The sequence below is a fragment of the Mesocricetus auratus genome, unplaced genomic scaffold, assembly GCF_017639785.1.
Source record: "Mesocricetus auratus isolate SY011 unplaced genomic scaffold, BCM_Maur_2.0 Super-Scaffold_100041, whole genome shotgun sequence".
NCBI lineage: Eukaryota > Metazoa > Chordata > Mammalia > Rodentia > Cricetidae > Mesocricetus > Mesocricetus auratus.
The window spans coordinates 4,398,812-4,418,895 of NW_024429218.1; the positions used below are offsets into that span (position 1 = coordinate 4,398,812).

General features: G+C 49.2%; 1 protein-coding gene across 3 annotated transcripts in view; it reads right to left on the minus strand.

Moving 5' to 3' along the window:
* Arhgap10 (Rho GTPase activating protein 10) overlaps window positions 1-18,802 on the minus strand; it is a 252,142-nt gene extending 233,340 nt beyond the window's left edge. The window contains exon 1 of one of the 3 annotated variants that reach the window (XR_005872780.1): window positions 18,464-18,802. Coding sequence is in view for 2 of the 3 variants with exons in the window: in XM_040734823.1 (XP_040590757.1) it covers window positions 18,464-18,617 (154 nt within the window). In the remaining variant the exon portion in view is untranslated. The remainder of the gene's footprint in view (window positions 1-18,463) is intronic. The other 2 variants (XM_040734823.1, XM_040734822.1) reach the window with 2 other exon arrangements.
* Window positions 18,803-20,084: the final 1,282 nt, after the last annotated feature.

Genomic DNA, 20,084 nt, shown 5'->3' on the forward strand with positions numbered 1-20,084 from the left:
CTGATGAAAAGGTGCAGCGCTCAATTTCACAGCCCCTTTGGTCCTAGTTCCCCGAGACAGGACTTTCTAGTTAGAATAACCTAACCATCTCTGCGCCCTCTCCAGTGCCCTAATGCTGTAAGCAGCGTGATCGTGGCGACTCGATGGCCTGCAGAGTAACTGGCACGCTCCCCTCGAGCACTGTTGACTGCAAGATCTGGAATCTGTTCCAGTCAACAGCCATTACCGTCTTTTACTCCTTGCTCTCCTTGGGCTGAAGCAGTGACTTTCTTCCCACACCTACTTCTAGATTGAAGGAAACCACGTAAAAGGTGTGGCACTGCAGAGGCAGAGGCAAGCGCATCTCCGTGAGGATAGCCTGATCTACAGAGTGAGTTCCAGGACAGCCGGGCTATACAGAGAACCCCTGTCTCAGGTGTGGGGCGGGGGTGGGGAGGCAGGGATAACCTGTGGCCTACAAGAAGCTTACTGCAAGTCTTAGGAATGCTCCTGATACAAGCTACCTTTTCTTCCTCTTTTCCAGCCTTCCCAAAGACCGGTGTGGTGTACAGACCAATCTCTGCAAGCAGGATACAAAAGGGAAGTGGTTTGGAAATCCTCAGCCATGGCAACCAGCCAGCAACAACCCGACCCTAACAATCAAGAGAAAGATGGCCAGCTGGGTCAAGGTGGACTGGCCTTCTGCCTTTAAGCCACCAGAACTGATGGGCTGCTCGTGGACAAGGGGAACAAGCGGCTTCACCCACCCGGCAGTCCTGGAGACTGGCTCGCTGTGCACAGCCCAGCAACCGCCCAGCATCTTCAGCGGAGAAAGCATCACCTGGGCAAGGTCAGAAAGGACAGAACCCAGCAGCTAGCTTAGGAAAAGCCATGAGGTCCACGTCTTCAACAGGAGCCTGGCCCGGGTAACCCTGACAGTCTGACAGCAGGGCCCCTGCCTGGTCATGGGCAAGAAGGGGAAACATCGGGATGCCTTACATTTTCTGGAAGCAATTAAATAGAACAAGATGTCGTGAACAAAGAACATCAGACTGTCTATCACAGAACTGGCTACACAAGCAAAGTTTTAGTAAGTAAAATAAACCTGGTAAGAAAAATTTTAAGTAAGAACAGAATCACAAATCATGAGAAAACCAAATGTCATTTTTGATCTAAAAACAAGATGGCCTAATGTTACAGCTTAGGTTTTGCCTAAATAACAAATTTACTTTCATTTATCACTGGGAATTTTTTTATTGTCTTTTTGAAACATTTGTGTTCCTCAAGACACTTTGTTCTATTATAAATCTAACAAAAACATATACATCATCATTGTGTAGAATTATTATCTTGTCTTCTCCTGTAACCAGTTTTTCTTTATCTGACGTAAACACCCTACCTTTCCTCACACATAACAAAGAAAATTCATCCAACTATCCATATCTAATGACAGAATTTAAAATGTAGGTACCCTTCAGCTTATTAAATATAAGAAGCCATTAAAAATGGTTACAAAATACTACTCAGGGGCAAAAAACAATGGAATCTTGAAATTCTCAAGCAAATGGATGGAACTAGAAGAAACCATCCTGATCAAGGTAACCCAGTCACAAAAAGACAAACATGGTATGTACTCACTCATACACAGATTTTAGACATGGAGCAGGGTAGTGCCTGCCTACAATCCATACCACCAGAGAAGCTAGGAAACAAGGAGGACCCTAAGAGAGACATACATAGGCCCCCAGAGTAGGGGAAAGGAATAGGATCTCCTGAGGAAATTGAAGGCATGAGGGGAGGGGAGAGGGAGTTAGGAGAAAGAGAAGGGGAGAAAAGGAGGGGAGAGCAGGACATGAGGGAGCAGAAAGATCGAGTCAGGGGAAGAATAGAGGAGAGCAAGAAAAGAGATACTATAATAGAGGGAGCCAGCATAGGTTTAAAGAGAAATCTGGCACTAGGGAATTGTTCATAGATCTACAAGGATGACCCCAACTAACAGTCTAAGCAATTGTGGAGAGGCTACCTTAAATGCCCTTCCCCAATAATGATCGGTGACTATCTTATATGCCATCCTAGAGCCTTCCATTCAATAGCTGATGGAAGCAGAAGCAGACACCCACAGCTAAACACTGAGTTGAACTTCTGGAATCCAGTTGTAGAGAGGGAGTAGTGATGAGCAAAGGGGTCAAGACCAGGCTGGAGAAACCCATAGAAACAGCTGACCTGAACAAGGGGGAGCTCATGGACCCCAGACTGAAAGCTGGGAAACCAGCATAGGACTGTTCAAGACCACCTGAACGTGGATATCAGTTTGGAAGTCTGATTAATCTATGGGGCCTCTGGTAGTGGATCAGTATTTATCCCTAGTACATGAATAGACTTTGGGAGCCCATTCCACACAGAGGGATACTCTCTCAGCCTAGACACACAGGGGAGGGTCTAGGCCCTGCTCCAAATGATATGACAGACTTTGAAGATGCCCTATGGAAGGCCTCACCCTCCCTGGGGAACAGAAAGGGGATGGGATTTAAAAAACTTTCAAAAAAAAAAAAAAAGAAACGGTAACAAAAATTCAAACAGATGGACCCTGCTCAGCTCCCTTTGGGAGTCCTTGTGGAGAGCTCTCAAAGGCAGGGGGCACGCATCCTACCTGTGACCAACATCTCCTAAGTCTGTCTTCATTGTCCTGAGATCCATCAGCTCAGCTGAGGCCAAAGGCACCCTCTGTCTGGACTCCATACCCCAGACATCCCAGACTTTATGATTCAGACTGATTTCACCATCCGTGCTTACAACCAGGAATTTGAGAAAGGGGCGGGAGGGGCACATACGATACAAAAGACACGGCAGGCAAGAGCTACTCATTCCTCCACGGTCCACGATGGAGGCGAAGAATGGGTTCCACGCAACTGTAGCTGGGTGGCCTATCAGTCAGCTACCCAACAAAGAAAAGAACACCGCTACCACCCCCCAGCCAGCAACTGTTAATTGTTGACAAAGCTAAGTACCCTCAGCAATCCCTCCCCCAGCAACTGTTAAATGCCTGCAAATCCTGGGGCCTGAGAGGCTTACAAACCTCTGTAACCCTTGCGCCTATCTATAAATCCTCCAGGAGGGCAGCCCCTCCCCCTTCAAGGGAAAGTTGATGAGCACAATTCTGCAACGCTGACACCTCAAGAGAGCAGAGAGTCACCACTGTCACCAACCCTGTGCAGTGCGTCCTTCAACCTAGGCAGGCACTCTCCCAACTGGGCCATGCTGTACAGTCTTGGAGGACAAAGCAAAATCCTCTCTAAATTCTTTATTTAGGAGAATACTAACACAGGCCTTTGCCTGCCAGAGCTAAAGTCCCCCGGCAGAAGTCAGTATCAGGCTGTCAGTGCCCCTATGTGTCCCCTAGGTCACTTGCACTAACTTTTGAGATCTTGCTTTGGCTAAAAGGCAAACAGCTGCCCTTTCTTGTGATGAACAAATGGTATAGACACTAACTCAGACCATCTGAGAATGACTGTCTGTCCTGTGACTCTTAGCAACTGTCACAGTCACCGGTGGACTGCTGGGAAGAGACACCAGGACAAGGCAATACTTAGGAAAGACAGCATTACCTGGGGGCTTGCTTGCAGTTTCAGAGGGTGAGTCCCTTATCATCACAGTGCAAGCATGGCCACGCAGAGGCGGGCATGGCCCTGGAGCCGAGAGCTTACATTCTGACCCATAGGCGGCAAGAAGACACTGGACCTGGCTTGGGATTTGGAAACCTCAAAGCCCACCTGCAGTGGCACGCCTCCTCTGACGAGGCCACGCCTCCTAACCCTTCTAATCCTTTCAGAGAGTTCCACTCTCTGGTGATGAAGCTCTCACTCTCAGAGTGCCACAGCAGCTTAAAGGAAACGTACTGAAAACATGTTTGATTCCCTAAATTAACTACTGCAGATATTATAACCCTGTGGCTTTATACAAAATACTACCCCAAACTAGGTATGTAAAGCTCTCTGACCCTCAAGCTTCTGGAACACTGAGGTTAGACATGTACCAGCCCACCCTACCGTTATGAAGTGCTGGGAGTTATGAACGCTGGGCAAGCAGTCTTCCAACTGAGGGTCACCTTTAGCGCCCACAGATCCCGCGTCACTCTAACTTTTCTTCCTAATATAAACTTGGAGAGTTTCTATGAGTTGTATTAAACCGTGGCCACAAGCTGGAAAAGCCCAGCCCCAGCCAGCCCCAGCCAGCCCCAGCCAGCCCCAGCCAGCCCCAGCCAGCCCCAGCCAGCCCCAGCCAGCCCCAGCCAGCCCCAGCCAGCCCGTGCCCATCACAGTTGTTGCTCTCCGACACCCTCCGGAGGTCACGCTCACTGATGCTTGTGCTGGCTCCCATGTGGTACCAACTCCCTATCCTCTCCCCTCAGTCTACCCTCGCCTCATGCATTGTTCTCACATGTCCTTCGGAATGGACATTCGGCCTTGAGGTTTTCAACTTACGTTTCAAAGCCACAAAAATTCAAAACTCTTTCATAAATGTACCTGTTTTCCAGACACAAAAGCACTTTTTAAAGATCCTTTTGTTTTGCAAGGGTCCAGATAAATCGGACCCACCACTAAGGCAGACACTGCCAAAAAGGCGCTCAATGGAGTTACGGCAAACAAAACCCGTTAACTGCAGTTACATTACAGGGTACTTCCGGCTTCTTCCTGTGTGACCAGCCACCAGCAGTCTCTTTGCATAGCCATACAAGCCTTTTAGACTCACGAATGAAGGCAACTGTCAACCTTAAAGGAGCCCAGAGTCTGCATAAGAGCTCCTTGGCTCTCCCCATGCTCGGCCTCCCAGCCCTGACTTCAGATTCTCAAAGCAGCCCGAAGAAGGAACTCTCGAGACTGTCACGTGACGTCCTCTGGCTCATACTCCACTGTGACCTCACACTAAAATCATAAACCAAACCAAACCTTTCCACGTTAAAAGCTGCCTTTGGGGGTGGAGAGATGACTCAGCAGATAGCATAGCTCAGTGGGGAGAGAGGGCCTGAGTTTGAATCCCCCCTATCCTTGTAAAGAGCCAGGTGTGGCCCCACGTGCCTATAATGCCAGGACTATGAGGAGCAGACACATGAAGATCACTAGGGCGTGCTGGTCCCCCATCAGCCTAGTTCAAGGTTCAGTGAGAGACCCTGACTTAAGGGAGTGGGCAGAGTGACAAATAGGGTACCTAACGTCCTCCTCACCAAGGACTCTGCTCCCCACTCCTGTCCATCTGCCTGCACAGCTCCCCCACCATCATCAAGAACCCTACTCCCATGGGGCTGGACAGATGGCTCAGGGGCTGAGAGCACTGACAGCTCTTCCAAGAGACCTGGGTTCAACTCCCAGCACCCACATGGCAGCTCACAACTGTCTGTAACCCCAATTCCAGGGGATCTGACACCCTCACACGGGTATATTATATATATATAATAAAAAGAAATAAATCCTTTAAAAAAGAGCCCTGCTCCCCACTCCTGTTTGCCCACCTACACAGCTCTCCCACCATCTCCAAGGAGCCGGCTTTAACACTCCTGCTTGGCCCCTTATACTCACCAAGGTCTTACTGATGAAATGCCACCTGAACTCTGAAGCATGGCCTTCAACTCTGAAACATGGCCCTGAACTCTGAAACACGGCCTTGAACTCTAAAGCATGGCCTTGAACCCTGAAGCATTGCCTTGAACCCTGAAGCATCGCCTTGAACTCTAAAGCATGGCTCTGAACTCTGAAACATGGCCCTGAACTCTGAGGCATGGCCTTGGAGGTTCTTCCTTGGCCTCTGTACTCTCCAATCCATCTGTTCACTCATTCATACTCATTTACTCTTTCCTCCATTCTCTCTAATTGCTATCCCTTTCTCACACTTCTTCCTCCTACAATACTGTAGTCTGAATGCAAAATGTCCCCCATAGGGTCACGAGTTTGAATACTTGGTCCCAAACTGACAGGGAAGAAGGCTGTGGCACCTTTAAAAGGGCCTTGTTGAGGAAAGTAAGTCATGGGGTAAGCCTTGGGCCTGCACAGCCCCGCCCACTTCAACCCTTGGGCCTGCACAGCCCCGCCCACTTCAAGCCTTGGGCCTGCACAGCCCCGCCCACTTCCCATTCACTCTACTTCCCAGGTGTAGACGCCCTGTGCATACTCAGCTTCCAGCAGCCACACCGTTACAGACTGCGTCCCCCTGGATCTGTGAGCCAAACAAACCCTTCCTCCCGTGTAAGCTGCCTTTGTTGTTACTTTATCACAGCAGGGAGAAAGTGACTACAACACTCAAGTCGGGGGTCTGCTCCGAGCCGATGCTGCCTCTTTCCGGATTCCAGGAAGGCTCATGGCATCACTTCCTGTCTCCATGCAGTATCTCTGGAACCATTAACCCTGTTCTCTTCCTGAAACACACAGCCACACAAGCCAGCTGAACATGTCCCCAGACTCCTTCCTGCCAAGCCGGTTCGGCTGGCTGAACTTGGAAGTGGCCAGCACTCACCTCCTGCAGCAAGAACGGAGACCTCACCTCACCCTGACCCCCACACCAGGACCAGCTCCAAGCTGAGACTTTCCTCCTGCCACTCGCTGGCCCAGGTGGAAGACCCCTCCAGCCAAAGCGCTCGGTCCTCGGTGTCACCGTCAGAGGGGAAATACGCTGGTGTGCCAATGCCCTGCCCGCCCTTAGGATGAGCCACTGGCCTCCTTCACGGATGCCCTGCCCTGTCCGCAGCACCACCGCTCCCACCACCACGCAGGGCAGGGCAGGCCGGAGAGCACCCGCCCCCCAGCCACACCCTCCCTTCACCTGCAGAATCCCTTCTCCTGCTCAGCACAAACCCTAATCCTCCTTTGGTCTTACAGTTACTACATCATGAGTGGCCTTTGTTCAAGCTTGGGACCAGAAGTGTTTCAGGGTTTGGGGGCTAGAACCCAACTCTAAACACCAAACTTGTTGCATGTGTGCAAAAGGCAATCTGACACAGTATTTTTAATATTCTGTGCAAGAAACAAAGTTCCAAGCATCTGTGGCATCTGGTCAGCACTCTTCTATTCGGGATCTGGGGTATCTCTGATTAGGAAACCCAGTGTGAACTTCATTGCTGCCATCTTGCACCCCTGAAGTGTTAACTACGACAGAGCACTCTACACATGACCAGAAACGAGGCTGCCTCCTTCCTTAATTCACGGTCCCATTCCTGGAACTCTAACTTGAGGGCAGTCCCTGGAGAGGAAGGGTCTCAGTAATGCCAGGTGACCTCTCCCTTACAGACACAAATACGGCTATTATGGGATGAGTATAAACAGGCTTTTTAAACTTTTCCTACTAGCAAACCCATACAAAGTTTACTACTTTTCCCAAAAGTAAATAAAATAAAAATAAAAACCTTACATGCTGCAAGGATGCAATTTTCAGTTCAGAAGAGGAAAACAGGCACCTCACCCTAGGCCACACAGTAAGTAGAGTCAACTTTGTCACCGTGACTTAACACCTCTCCTACCTTTGACCTGGATTTGACAAACTAAGCGGGGCTCACCTGTGACAATGACAGAGCACTGTCTTCCAGATGCTCAAATGATTATATTAACTCGTCAACGGCCATTTCCAAGCACCTTTGCCTTTATCCTCAAACTTTTCATGTTTCTTTTTCCTCTTCTGATGGATGAAATTATAAAATAGCTGCTAGATATGCCTTGGGCAGTGACCACGAAATCTGAGAAGGTAAAACCAGAAGGTATATAGCCTTTGCCTATGAAGGAGGTTGTGGATTCCAACACTATTCAGATCAGATTCCTATTCAGTCAATGCCAGGCCTGTATTCAGCTCTAGACCTTAAAATACTGTTAACTTGGGGGGGAAAAAAGTGAGGGCAGGAGACGGCTCCGTGGTTAAGAGCAACGGCTGCTCTTCCAGGTTCAATTCCCAGCACCCACGTGTCAGCTCACAGCTGTCTGAAAGTCCAGACTGAAGGTGTGCGCCACCACTGCCTGGCTTGTTTGATTCTTGAGACATGGTTTCACTGTGCGGCTCTGGCTGGCCTGGAACTCAGGGTGTAGACAAGGCTGGCCTCTGCCACCCAAGTGCTGGGGTTACCTGCTCCACTACATTTGGCTAGATAAGAGTTTTTAATAAAGACTATAAAGTTCTCTGAATTTTGTTTTGTTTTGTTTTGTTTTGTTTTGTTTGAGACAGGGTTTCTCCGTGGCTTTGGAGCCTGTCCTGGAACTCGCTCTTATAGACTAGGCTGGCCTCGAACTCACAGAGATGCGCCTGCCTCTGCCTCCCAAGTGCTGGGATTAAAGGTGTGCACCGCCAAATCAATTTATTTAACTTTTATTTTATGTACATTGGCTTCAGATCCCCTAGAACTGGAGTTATAGACAGTTGTGAGCTGCCATGTGGGTGCTGGGAATTGAACCCAGGTCCATCAGGAAGAGCAAGCAGTGCTCCTAACCACTGAGCCATCTCTCCAGCCCCTTTCTGATTTCTTTTTTTTTTTAAATGTTTGATGTGAGTGCTAAATACTACTACCCAGGAGACTCAAAAGCCCAAAAGCCCCAGCTGTAGCTGAGGTCCCTAAGAGGCAAAGGCAGGGCACCAACTGAGTTCAGAAATCTGGCTAAAATGCAGAGAGACTATCTCTTTTTTTTAAAAAAAAAAAAAGCACTGGGGAGGCAGAGGCAGGTGGATCCCTAAGAGTTTGAGGCCAGCCTGGTCTACCCATTGACCTTTGGGCCAGTAAAGGAAACAGAGTGAGACTCTGTCTCAAAAAATACGTGTGTGTGTGTGTGTGTGTGTGTGTGTGTGTGTGTGTGTGTGTGTGTGTGTGTGTGTGTAATCACCCAATCAGAGTTTTGACTAATAAAGAAACTTTAGGTACTGAGGGCTTAAATAGCTTTCCCAGCACCATCCAGAAAAACAGCACTCAACTGTCTGGAAACCATTACACATCTGGCATGCAGGCCTGAGGTGACACTGCTCCGCCTAACCCAGTTCCTCCAGACACACACCTCACCATGCTTGCTCTATGACAGCACTGCCTCAGCACCCAAGGGCAGAGGCGCCTGTGGGGGAGCAAATCAAATGTGAGGAGAAACCACACTCAGCGATGAAGTATTAAGAGGTACAGGCTTAGCATCTTCCTCAGGAAACAGAGAAGAAATTCTCGTTGGACCGGAGAGGCCAACCCAGCTGGGTCAGAGGCAGGTGACTGTCTGCTTGTTTGAGAAGGGTGTCAGTGCAGAAGCAGCCCTCTGGCCAATCTAGTGCTTCCATATTTGGAAAGCCGAGTAAACTAGGCCATGGTTCTGTCAGCTGTGAGGGGACACAGGCAGCTACCTCCAGCAGCATGGAGAGTTTCACAGATCTTACAGTGACCTTGACTGGTGACTTCAACACAGAAAAGGATTTCAGGACTAGATAGTTTATGAAGCAGAAGTAGAACTTAATAAAGCTATTTTAACGCAGAGCCAAAATTTAAGACATACTCCAGGAAAGTTACACCCAAAAGCAAGGCTGTTGGCTCCTCCAAGAGAGCTGCAGAAACCAAGACGGGCCCAACCAGAGATACAGGCGGGGTTAACTAATTCTCTTAGCTTTAGCCATTTTTTTTTTGTACCAGTTTGGTGGCTCTCGAGTTACATCTCAAAAGGAAAACCCTTTTCTCTTTTGGTAACTACGGTAAATTAGGTATGTCTTGAAGCAAAGCCACTACAGCTACACAAGGGGTCAGCAGTATCGTCCACCGACAGTTTTACATCTGAGAAGGGACAAAGGCCCGTATCTTGTGCTACACGAAATTCTTGCTTCACTGCTTGCAAGAGCCTCGGGCGGGATTCCAGGCGAAGGGCTCCTTTTTCCTCCTCCGGCTCCACGTTTCCCTGCACTCTATGCGGCCTCCGTTTGTACTTGAGTTCCAGCTAATGACAGGACACGGAACAGCCCCGCCTCACACTCACGAGCCTTCCACCTGGGCAGCTCACACTTACCAAGTTTTCCATGTACCTGGTGTTTAGAAATACAATTAAAGTCTAATTTTAATTAAGTTTTAAAAAGCTCTCGAGGTTTTTTACTGTTGATTCAGACCAGTCAGTCATTTCTTAAGGGCTGTCTCTGATCACAGCACTGAGCTGGAAGCACAAACTATTAAAACCACAGCTGAGTTCTACAGTTGTACCTAAGCAGTACAGTGCCTACCCAGTACTCACAAGGCCCAGGATTTGAGACTTAGCACCTGGAAAGGTCTTAAGACCTTCAAGGATTCATTAACTATAGATCATTTTCAAAGGTAATCAGTTTAGCACAATCAGACTTTTGTATATACTTATGGTTTCACTATCAAAATAAAAGCATGGGGCTGGGGTGTACAAACATAAAAACACAGGCAAAAAAATCTATTAAACAGTATGAATGTCACTCATTTCAAAAAGGATGAAGAGAGTGCAACAGAACTATGCATCAGGAAGTCTAAATCTCACAAATACAATGCGGTGGGGATTAGATGTATAAACCATCATATGAAGTCTAAAAGCTTGCAGAAACTGCTATTAAATGTCTAGGATGCAGTTGGGCTTGGTGGCACATATCTTTATTCCCACTACTCTGAAGGAGAAGCAGGAGGACTTCTGTGAGTTCAAGGCCAGCCTGGTCTACAGAGCATCCAGGACTGCATAGAATCCCTATCTGGAAAAAAAGAAGTCTAGTAGCAATGAGAATGGAGATGGGTAGTTCCTGCTTTTCGGGAAGAAAGAGAGAAGCAAACAGTTCTTGTTTCTTTTGAGGACAAACACATGATAGTAATTATAAACTTCTCTGTCTTTCTATATTTCGTGGATATTTTGAACTTTCATTCCCAGTGCTGGGATAAAACCCAGGACCTCATTCCTGCTGGGCAGCACTCTGCCAATAAGCCACATCCTTGGGCCTATTTTGAAATTCTGAATTCAAAAAAAAAAACCTTCTACTAAAATGTTCTCAAGTAAAAGGTAAAATCAGAAGTGAGGAGGAGCTAATCATCTGTAGCACGCCTTTAGTCCCAGCACCTGGGAGGCAGAAGCAAGCAGAACTCTGGGAGCTTGAGGCCAGACTGGTCTAGAGAGTGAGTTCCAGCACAACCAGTACATAGGAAAGCGACCCTGTCAGCAAGAAGACAGAAGAGGGAGAACTAAGAAGAGGGAAAGGGGCAGTTAAAGGCAGGGAATAATGGGGGGGGGAGCCTTTGGGTGAGTGGAGGTTTGTGACTTGTACTGGATTTTAAACCAAAATAATTTCTGAAAATCTATACTTATCAACTGTCAATTTTGATATAACAATGACTACAATGGTCACAATTCAAATTTTACATCGGTGTCACTGTACTGAGTTAATAAGAATAGTCTATAGATCACCAAACGCACACTTTCAGACAAGCAGGGTTGACAGCCGCAACAGCCCTGCACAAGACCACAGTACACACTTATTCTGGGATGGCTTGTTACTGTGGTTACAGGATGAGGAGCTGGACAAACCCAGGTTTGCGTTCCAACCCCACCAAACTGTCGTTTGGACATGCATTAAATCTCTCTAAACTGTTCCCTAACCTAAAAAAGCATGATGACAGAACACCACAGAGTAAGTCTTAATAAGACAGGCAGGAGCTTAGCACCAAGTACAGCAGATAATCTAACTAAGGTTAGCCATTACCAAACACACGTGTGTGTGTGTGTGTGTGTGTGTGTGTGTGTGTGTGTGTGTGTGTGTACCATGTGCATGCCTGGTGTGTACATTGGTCAGAAGGAGGGTGTCGGATCCCTTGGAACTGGAGTTTCAGATGGTTGTGAGACACCACGTGCATGCTGGGAATCAAAGACGTGTCCTCTGCAAGAATAGCACGTACTTTAAAACACTGAGCCATAACTTTAATACACATTTAAATATGCCTTCCTGTGAGGTTTAATTTTTAAAGAATCTTATTAAAAGACATTCAAGACACTTCTACTCAGAATAAGCTGCAAAGCTCAACCCTCTCCTCCGGAGTTGGAAATTAAGCCCATTTGACAGGTTGTCTTTAAAAAATACTCCTAGAAAAAGCAAAGCAAAGTTAGAGGGCACTGAATGCCAGCAGACATTCTTCCCCTTGAAATTTCTAACAACAGACTTCACAGACATGATAAAGGAATCACTAGCTCAAGTGTGGTCAGAAGTGGTCTACACAATGCCACATCTACTCAGCAGTCATTCAGAGCACGGTTACAGGGCTTCAGGACACAGCTGGTGCAGGACAGATTGCCTAACAGACCCAGGACAACCCCTCTCCCAGAGTCTCTGTCTCTCTCTTCTCACTGTGAACTTATTCCAGCAAATACTGCCATTAATGGGCTACGGTTTTCCAGCATGATAGACAATTATTCAGTGTTCCCAAGAACACCTAAAACTTCTGGTCACTGGTGTCGCCATTTCAACCTTCAACAAGTGGATGGCACCTCTGCCTGGCTGCTTACACCTCAGCTGTGCCTAGGCCACCAGAGTTCTGCAAACACCTTTGTGAATCTTGACATTCACACCACGGTGAATCAGGCTTCCCCGAGGTGTTGGTGAGCTTTACTTTTACTTTTATTTCTAGAACTTTCCAGTACTTTCACAATGTGTCTCTTTCCAGAGTCTTGACAATTCTGTTCTCCATCACTAGTGATTATTTGGGCAAATGCACTGTTTAGAAGCAATAAGTACCAAAAGGTTAGATAAGTGATCTATAAGCCACAACAGCCTCTTTACCCCAAGGGCCTCATAGGTGATATATCATAACCACCACCTTTGCATGTATCAGCTCAGTCCGTGTAGTCCTGATGGAACATGTTCTATAGACTCCAGTGTAGACCTACAAGCAGACACAGAAAGGCTACTGAGCTGGTCCCAGTAGGTAGCTTCATTTGCCCAGGAGTTCTGATGGGGTATACTGTTCATTCTTACATCGTCCATCAGTCTTTGGGTTTTCTTGTTTTGTTTTGTTTTTTTTTTTGTTTTTGGTTTTGTTTGAGATGGGGACTCTACTACATAACCCTGACTGACCTGGAACTCTCTTGAAGAGCAGGCTGGCCTCCATCCCACAGTCACCTACTCCTGCCTCCTGGGTGCCAGGATTAAGAACACTGCACCACTACACCAGGCTCGTCAGCTGTTTCAAAGACTAAACACAAAACGTAAAGCACCATCACAGTCATCTCCCAAAGGCCTGAAGAACTTAGGAAAAGTCTGTGGAGAGCCAGTCACGTCAGTGCACGCCTTGTAATCCCAGCAATTACAAAGACAGAAAGGAAAAGGTTGTAAGTTAGAGGCCAGCTGGGCTGCACATCCTGACGAGTCTCACAAAAACAGAAGGTTAAGGAGCCCCAGGAGATGGGAAGGACAGATGGTTCACTATTGGTTCACTGAAGAGAAAACATCCTAAAAGCCACACCCCGTGGCGGCTGGTGGATTCTAATTTGGAAGGGACTCTACATGGGGTCAAGGACCACCTGTGTTGAGAAAAGCTATTCAAGGCAGAAGTCCACTCGAGTTAGGACAAAAGCAAGTATGCTTTACTGTATTGGGGGTGGAGGGGGCCTGAAATATTGTGAGTGCTCACAAATATTTTCTATACTGCTCTAATTTCCACTAAGCAGCTACATCAGCACCAATCTACAATACCAATTCCAATAAAGCAAGTAAGAGAACAGCAACCCACACTGTCTTAAGGTGATTTAACAAACACTCAGATGTGGCCTCAGGCCTAAAACGCTCATGGCTCTCGGCATCACGTACGAAGATGTAATTAGCTCATTACTCAAAGACACATTCCACTCATGGTCCAAAAAGACAGGGAGCAGTCCAAGACACCACACCCCAGGCTGAAGACGTTTTTCTGTGGTCCCCTTGGGAAAAAGCAACCCCTCACTCCCCCCACTCCTCCCCGTGTCTCCAGCGAGTTTCCCATCAGTCTGCTTCACCAGAATTGGAACCTTCATTCTCTCCACACATCTCAGATTGGCCTAAAACGTAGCAGAGAATGGCCAAGGACTTTTGATACACCTACCTATACCTTTTGAGTGCTGGGACCACAGCCTACCACAAGCACGGTTTATGGGTATTAGGATTAAACCTCATGCAAGCTAGGAAAGCACTCTACCAACTAAGCCACAACTCCAGCCCTTGGGATGCTCAATGTTAAAACAGTTTGCCAGACCAGAAAACGGACTTACCTAAACAGGGCTCTAGTTTAGTGATGTGTGATTCTTAGCCTGCTGAGGTTTCTGTGACCCCGCCCCTCCTGCCTGTGTCTTTACGGCACAGTTAGGACTGAGCTAGAAGCAAGTTACATCAATCAGAGTTATCCCTAAGTACCTCTCCCTGAGTCACACGTACAAAATCTGGACCAACAGAGGGGGAAAGTCTCTCCAGCATCAACAGACGGGTCTGCGAAGCACTCCCAGGTGTCTCAGAAGTTTCAGTTAGTCTGCACTGAGCCACTGTTAGAAAAAAGGAAAACTCCCACTCAAGTTTAAAGAGAACTGAAGTTCTTTTCAGTCTTCCAAATCTTGGTATAATGTGTAAGGGCAACTTAAGAAATTTCCCCGAAAGAACATCTTTGAGCCAGGACACAGAAAGAAAGGGATGGCTCATAGTTGCCTTTTGAAACAATGCACGAGGCACTAAACCAGCAGCCTAGAAACAGCAGAGCACAGTTTGGGAAGACCCGATCTAGACCTGGCAAAGGAGCCAAGAGACTTTGGTCCTTTACTTGTGCACGATGGGAGACGGGAAGGGCCGTTCTGAGGCCTTTGACTCACACAAAACCAGACAACCCAAGTTTACCACAGAGCACCTCATATACCAAGGAGTGCTTAGCATGGTTAGGACTGTTTATTGACACTTCCTACAGTTTAGGCATTCTAGATTAAACACAGTGGAATGTAACGTTCTAAGCATGAAATTGGTTATGTATCTATATGGATCACAAGCACCTAAAACTAGACGGCCTGGAAAGCTTCCAATCCTTTAACCACACTGAAAGAGGACACTGGTTATTCTACGAAAGGGGAGGAGTGACAAAAGCAAGAACCTAAAAGCCATTTGAACAAAGCATCCATTGAAGGGAGTGGATGATCTCCCAATCTCGCACGTAAGTCACTGGCTCTCTGGAACTCTACCCATCCCAAGCACCCCACCCCCATCCGACGTCCAAACTCGCCCTCCCCTCTCTCTCATCTAAAACACTGCCTCCAAGCCACCTCTCTCCCCTCGTGTCCAGACTCCATCAAAAGCCTCTGACTTCTCCCGGGGAGCACTGCCTTCCTGTTCCTGGCGGTCTGCTCTGACATGAAGCCTCCCTTCCAGCCAAACTGGCCACCTCATTCTTCCCCCCAGCACGGCAAGTGTTCCAGCTCCTTCTCAGCCGCTCCCAACCTGACAAGGCTCTCTTCCTTATATGAAACACCAGTGAGTTCTAAAATTCCAGCCATCTTTCCATGCTCTACACAAACATGTTCCTGCCACCTAACCTGTCTACTTCCTTTGGCTTCTTTTTTTATTTTATTTTCATCATTTGTGTTTATTATTTGTATTACGTGTGTGAGTATGTCCATGCAAATCCGGGTGCCACAGAGGCCAGAGGAGCCAGATTCCCCGGAGCTGGAGTTACAGGTGGTTGTGAGGCGACTGATAAGGGTGCTAGGAACCGAACTCTGATCCTCTGGAAGAATAGTCGAGGGTCTTAACCACTGAGCGCTCTCTCCAGTCCCCACAGTTTAATTTTTTAAGAAAGGCTCTCACCGTGTAAACCAAAAGGGCCTCAAACTTGCAATCCGGCTGTGTCAGCCTCCAGACTGCTAGTATCGCAGGAGTGCACCTCCATGACGCTCAAAATAAATAAATAAATAAAACAGTGTCCAGGCTGAAGTGAACTCACTGCAGAAACCATTCGAAAGGGCAAGGACTTCCCAGCATCAATCCGGAGGCACTTACGTTAGCGCGGCCTTAAGACAGAACTCACCAGCAAGCCTGAAGGCCCCACAAGCCCCCAGCTTCCTTAAACATTTATGGAAGAATTCAAACACATTTCGAGGCATTGAAATGGCAAGTAGGGAGTGTATTGCGGGACAAGGAAGGTCAGCCATCATGCAAACACACAAGCCAAAGAGGGGCAAAACAGGCCTGGCTCTGCAAACCAAACTACAGCACGCCAAGAAGCAGAAGCCGTCTGGCAATCCGACCCGCCTGATCACTGTCCTCTGCAGACACTGCCTTAAGCCCTTCTATCTCCAGAATACAAGGCTATGGAAAGACCACTAGCTAAGTGACCTCATCAGCCCGTTTCCAAAGGCTGGGCACTGGCCAAATGCCGCCAACAGGAGAAGCAGGGGAAACATGACAAGAATTGCATGCCCAGCCCAGCCAGACCCCACAGGAGAACTAACTAAACCAGGTCTCCTTGTGCAAGCTCAACTCTCTCAACCTCTGCTAAGAATTAGAAGACAACTTTCATGGGCCAAGCAGGGAAAGGCAGGGTCCTCCCAGCATGCCAAAGGGGCACACGCTAACGCATTTATTATTGTGAGAGAAACTGTAAAGTTAAGGGCGAGGGTAGCTGCTCTCTAAATAGATAACATTACCCATTCCGTGTTTATCGTTAACCATAGCACAAGGATTAAGACACCTAATCACAAATTCCAGAAACTCTACCTTCTGAGGAAGGAGGCTAACACGCCCCCCACACACACACACCCTTACCCTGGCTGCCTCAGGAGCAAGAGGCATGCCTTCTGCCAGCAGAGCCACTAACCCAGTCACAGAAACAGCTTCCTACCCGTGGCCACACTGACTTTGCCATCTGCCCCTCTCCATCCCCCTAGCTTCACCAGAAGCTTCTAGGCAACAAAACAGGCTGGGGATGACTAAAAACCTGGATCCCCGCAGCCCACATAAACATGGAAAGGGAGATCCGACTCCACAAGGTTGTCCCCTGACCTCCCGCCATGCACAACTGAGCAAGGGCACCAAGTGTAGCGTATTAACACTGAGCCAGCCATGGAGCCCCCGACGGTGGTACACTCCCCACACTCACTGTCTGCAGCCAGTCCTCCACATCACAGACCCTCCTCCTGTTTCCAACTAGCACAAAAACTCAAACCATCCCAGCAAAGAGCCCACGATACCCAATCCCAACTCAACGCCACCAAAGAGGTCACAGAACAAACGGAACCTTGGAGATGTCCAGAGAAGTTGAGTGGCTTGCCTCCCAAATTACAGGGATGGCTCCACTGAATTCTTCCCATTAAAAAATTATATGTCAACTCATTCATTAGGTGAATATTAACTGGGCCAGGCACTTGGACGGATAGACAGAGGGAATGCACGGTGTGCTTTAATCTTCCTGGATGCAAAAAAGTGGGGTGAGAGTGTGCCTGGGATATTTTTCCAGAGGTGGTATCTATAAACCCCCAGGGATGGCAATTATTGAAACCAGGGATCCTAACAAACAGCAACCCAAGAAGCTAGGCACTGCCCCTGTGCTTGGCTCCTAGGTAGTCAGCTCTTTCTAAGAGGGAAAGGAGAAGCTCACAGTAGCTCATGGGAGGGGCTAGGGGGTCCCAGCACTACCTGGATGCCAGCACCTGGCCCTGGAGAACTTCACCCCTTTTGTAGAGCATGACAACTGTTTCTGCACGAATTTCAACCGGCCCCTACTCCTAAACTCATTACAGCTCCGATACACTCCTCTTTCTGTTGTAGCTTGAGGGTTGGTCTGTTTGATTGTTTAAATACGGGATCAGACCAAGGAAGCTGAGCAGAGCAGAATTCCCTACTCACAAGCACCGCTGGCCAGAACCAGGAGGCAGTCTGCCCATTGACCCGTTCGAAGCCCAGTCTTTGAACCCGCCTGAGCACGGGGCAGGAGGAATGTGCAGGAGGCAGCACAAAGCCAGGTAGACTTTCTGGTTTAGTACATGAGGGACGTAGGTCGAGACTGTCACGGAAGACAGAAAGGGGATACGTAAAAAATACATACTTAAAAGAGACTTTTGGAGAACTCAATTACAGGCAGGGTCTCAAAGAATCTCCAGGAAAGTTCCTTGGAAAGGTTGCGAGACAAAACTGTCGAACTGATGTCCCGTTCTGCCGGAGACTGGGAACAAGCGTTAGGGCGCAGTAAAACCTGACTCCGGAGCCGAGCCTCGATTAGGATCGGCCGGCGCCGAGGCGAGCTCCGCTGGGCCAGGCGGGAGCCCCGGGGCAGCTCCCACGCACGGCTCCCAGCTCCCGCGCCACCGAGGGGCCGGGGCGAGCCGGGGTGGGGGGGGTGCGCCCGAACCGCCTGGAAGAGGAATGTCCCGGAGCCTATGCCCTAGGGAGCCGCCTATCCCTCCAGCCCTGTTGAGGGGCACGGAGCCATCCCACTCGGGAGGGCAGACTCTCCTCCCGCCTTCCTCGCCACGCCGCAGCCCGAACGCCAGCCGGCGCCGCTTACTTTTGGTGGCAGCGATAAGGTTCTTCCCGTCCTTGATGAGCTCTTTGATGAACTTGTTGGTCCTCTCGAGCTCCGCTTCGTGCGCGCGGATCCTCTCCCGGAACCACGGGCTGTCGAGGTAGCAGTCGCTAAACTCCAAGGGCTGCAGCCCCATGACTGCAGCGGTGCGAGCGCGCCGGCGGGCGGGCGGGCGGGCGGGCGGGCGCAGGCCCGGCTGGGCTCCGAGGCGACGGGCAGGCAGCGGGCGAGAGGGCTAGCAGCAGGGCTGAGCGCGCGGCGAGCGCAGCACGGTCATGTCCCGCCGAGCCCAGCTACCCCGGCGAGCGCACAGCTCGGCTCCCCAATCCCGGCAGCCCCCGGCAGCCGCAGAGCCCGCCGCCCCGCCCCGCCCCGCCTCGCCCCGCCTCGGGCGCGCCCGCCCCGCCCCCGCCGCCACGCCCCTGCTCTCCCTCCCGGGCGCCTTCGCTCTCCTCCCTGCCCTTCCCCGGACGCCTCTTCCTTCTCTTCCCCACGCGCAGTCGCCCCTCCCCTTCCTTCCGAGGCAGTCGCGGTGGCCAGCGGAGTCCGCGCCCTCCACCTTCGGGCGCCTGCGCCTCCTCGGCTCGGCTCGGCTCGCGCGTTCCAGGTGACTCGGGAGGATCCCCGAAGTGGGCGCCCGACCGAACGGAAAGGAGCCTTCGTAATAGCAGGCCTCGGTCCCCGCGGTCAGACGACTTATCTCGGGGCGGGCGAGCGGGCGGAAATGATTGACTCATTATCTGTGTACCCAGGGAAGGGCGCCGCGCTTGCAGGGGCTCGCACGCCGGCGCTCGCTCTCCTAGGCAGGGAGTGCTTAAACATCCCCACCTCGACGTTGTCTTTGCAGCTTCCAGAACACCCGGGATGACTTAGGCAAGGGAGCGTGAGGCTAAACCTCATAGACCCTGTGTCTGTTCCGTTCAGCAGATTTGCACGGGTAAGGGAGGCGATCTTTATCCTAAAAATAGCCCGCCGAAAGTCAATGCCGGGCTCTGTGGTTTTTCACCTGATGGGAGGCAGCGTAAACAAGTGTGAACTCGTGTCCCTGCGCCCACGAGAATCCTTTCCTATTCCATACGTTCTAAAAACACATTTCCCCTCCCCGAAATGTGTACACCAAATCATTCACTGGAGACGCTTTATCAACCAATATTTTTTTAAGCAATTACGATGCTAGGTGCATACATGACATACATTTTTCAGAAACTAACAACACATCTTTACATGGCAAGGTTTAATGATGGTAACAGAACCGGCAAATTTCAAAGTGACTCTTTACAACGTTTAAACTGAGTGCAGTAATTAAGAGTCTATTTGGCCAGCAAGCTGTAGGAGTCTTAACCCTCTGCAGGCAGCTAAATAGGCCTACCCAATAAATCCTGTTAGAAAACCGCACCATTTGAGAGTCTAGCCCACAGGTAAGCATTATTTTAATGTCCATTTTCCTGCTTCAAAATATTTTACAAATAACTTCTGGACAGTTTGAGAGGTTCTTTTCCTACCAAAATCAGCGAGGGAGTCCACAAAGGAGAGAGAGAAGGGGAGGAAAGACAGGAGATTGAACTAGAACCCTGCAGAAGAGCCAAACCACACCCTCTGCTAA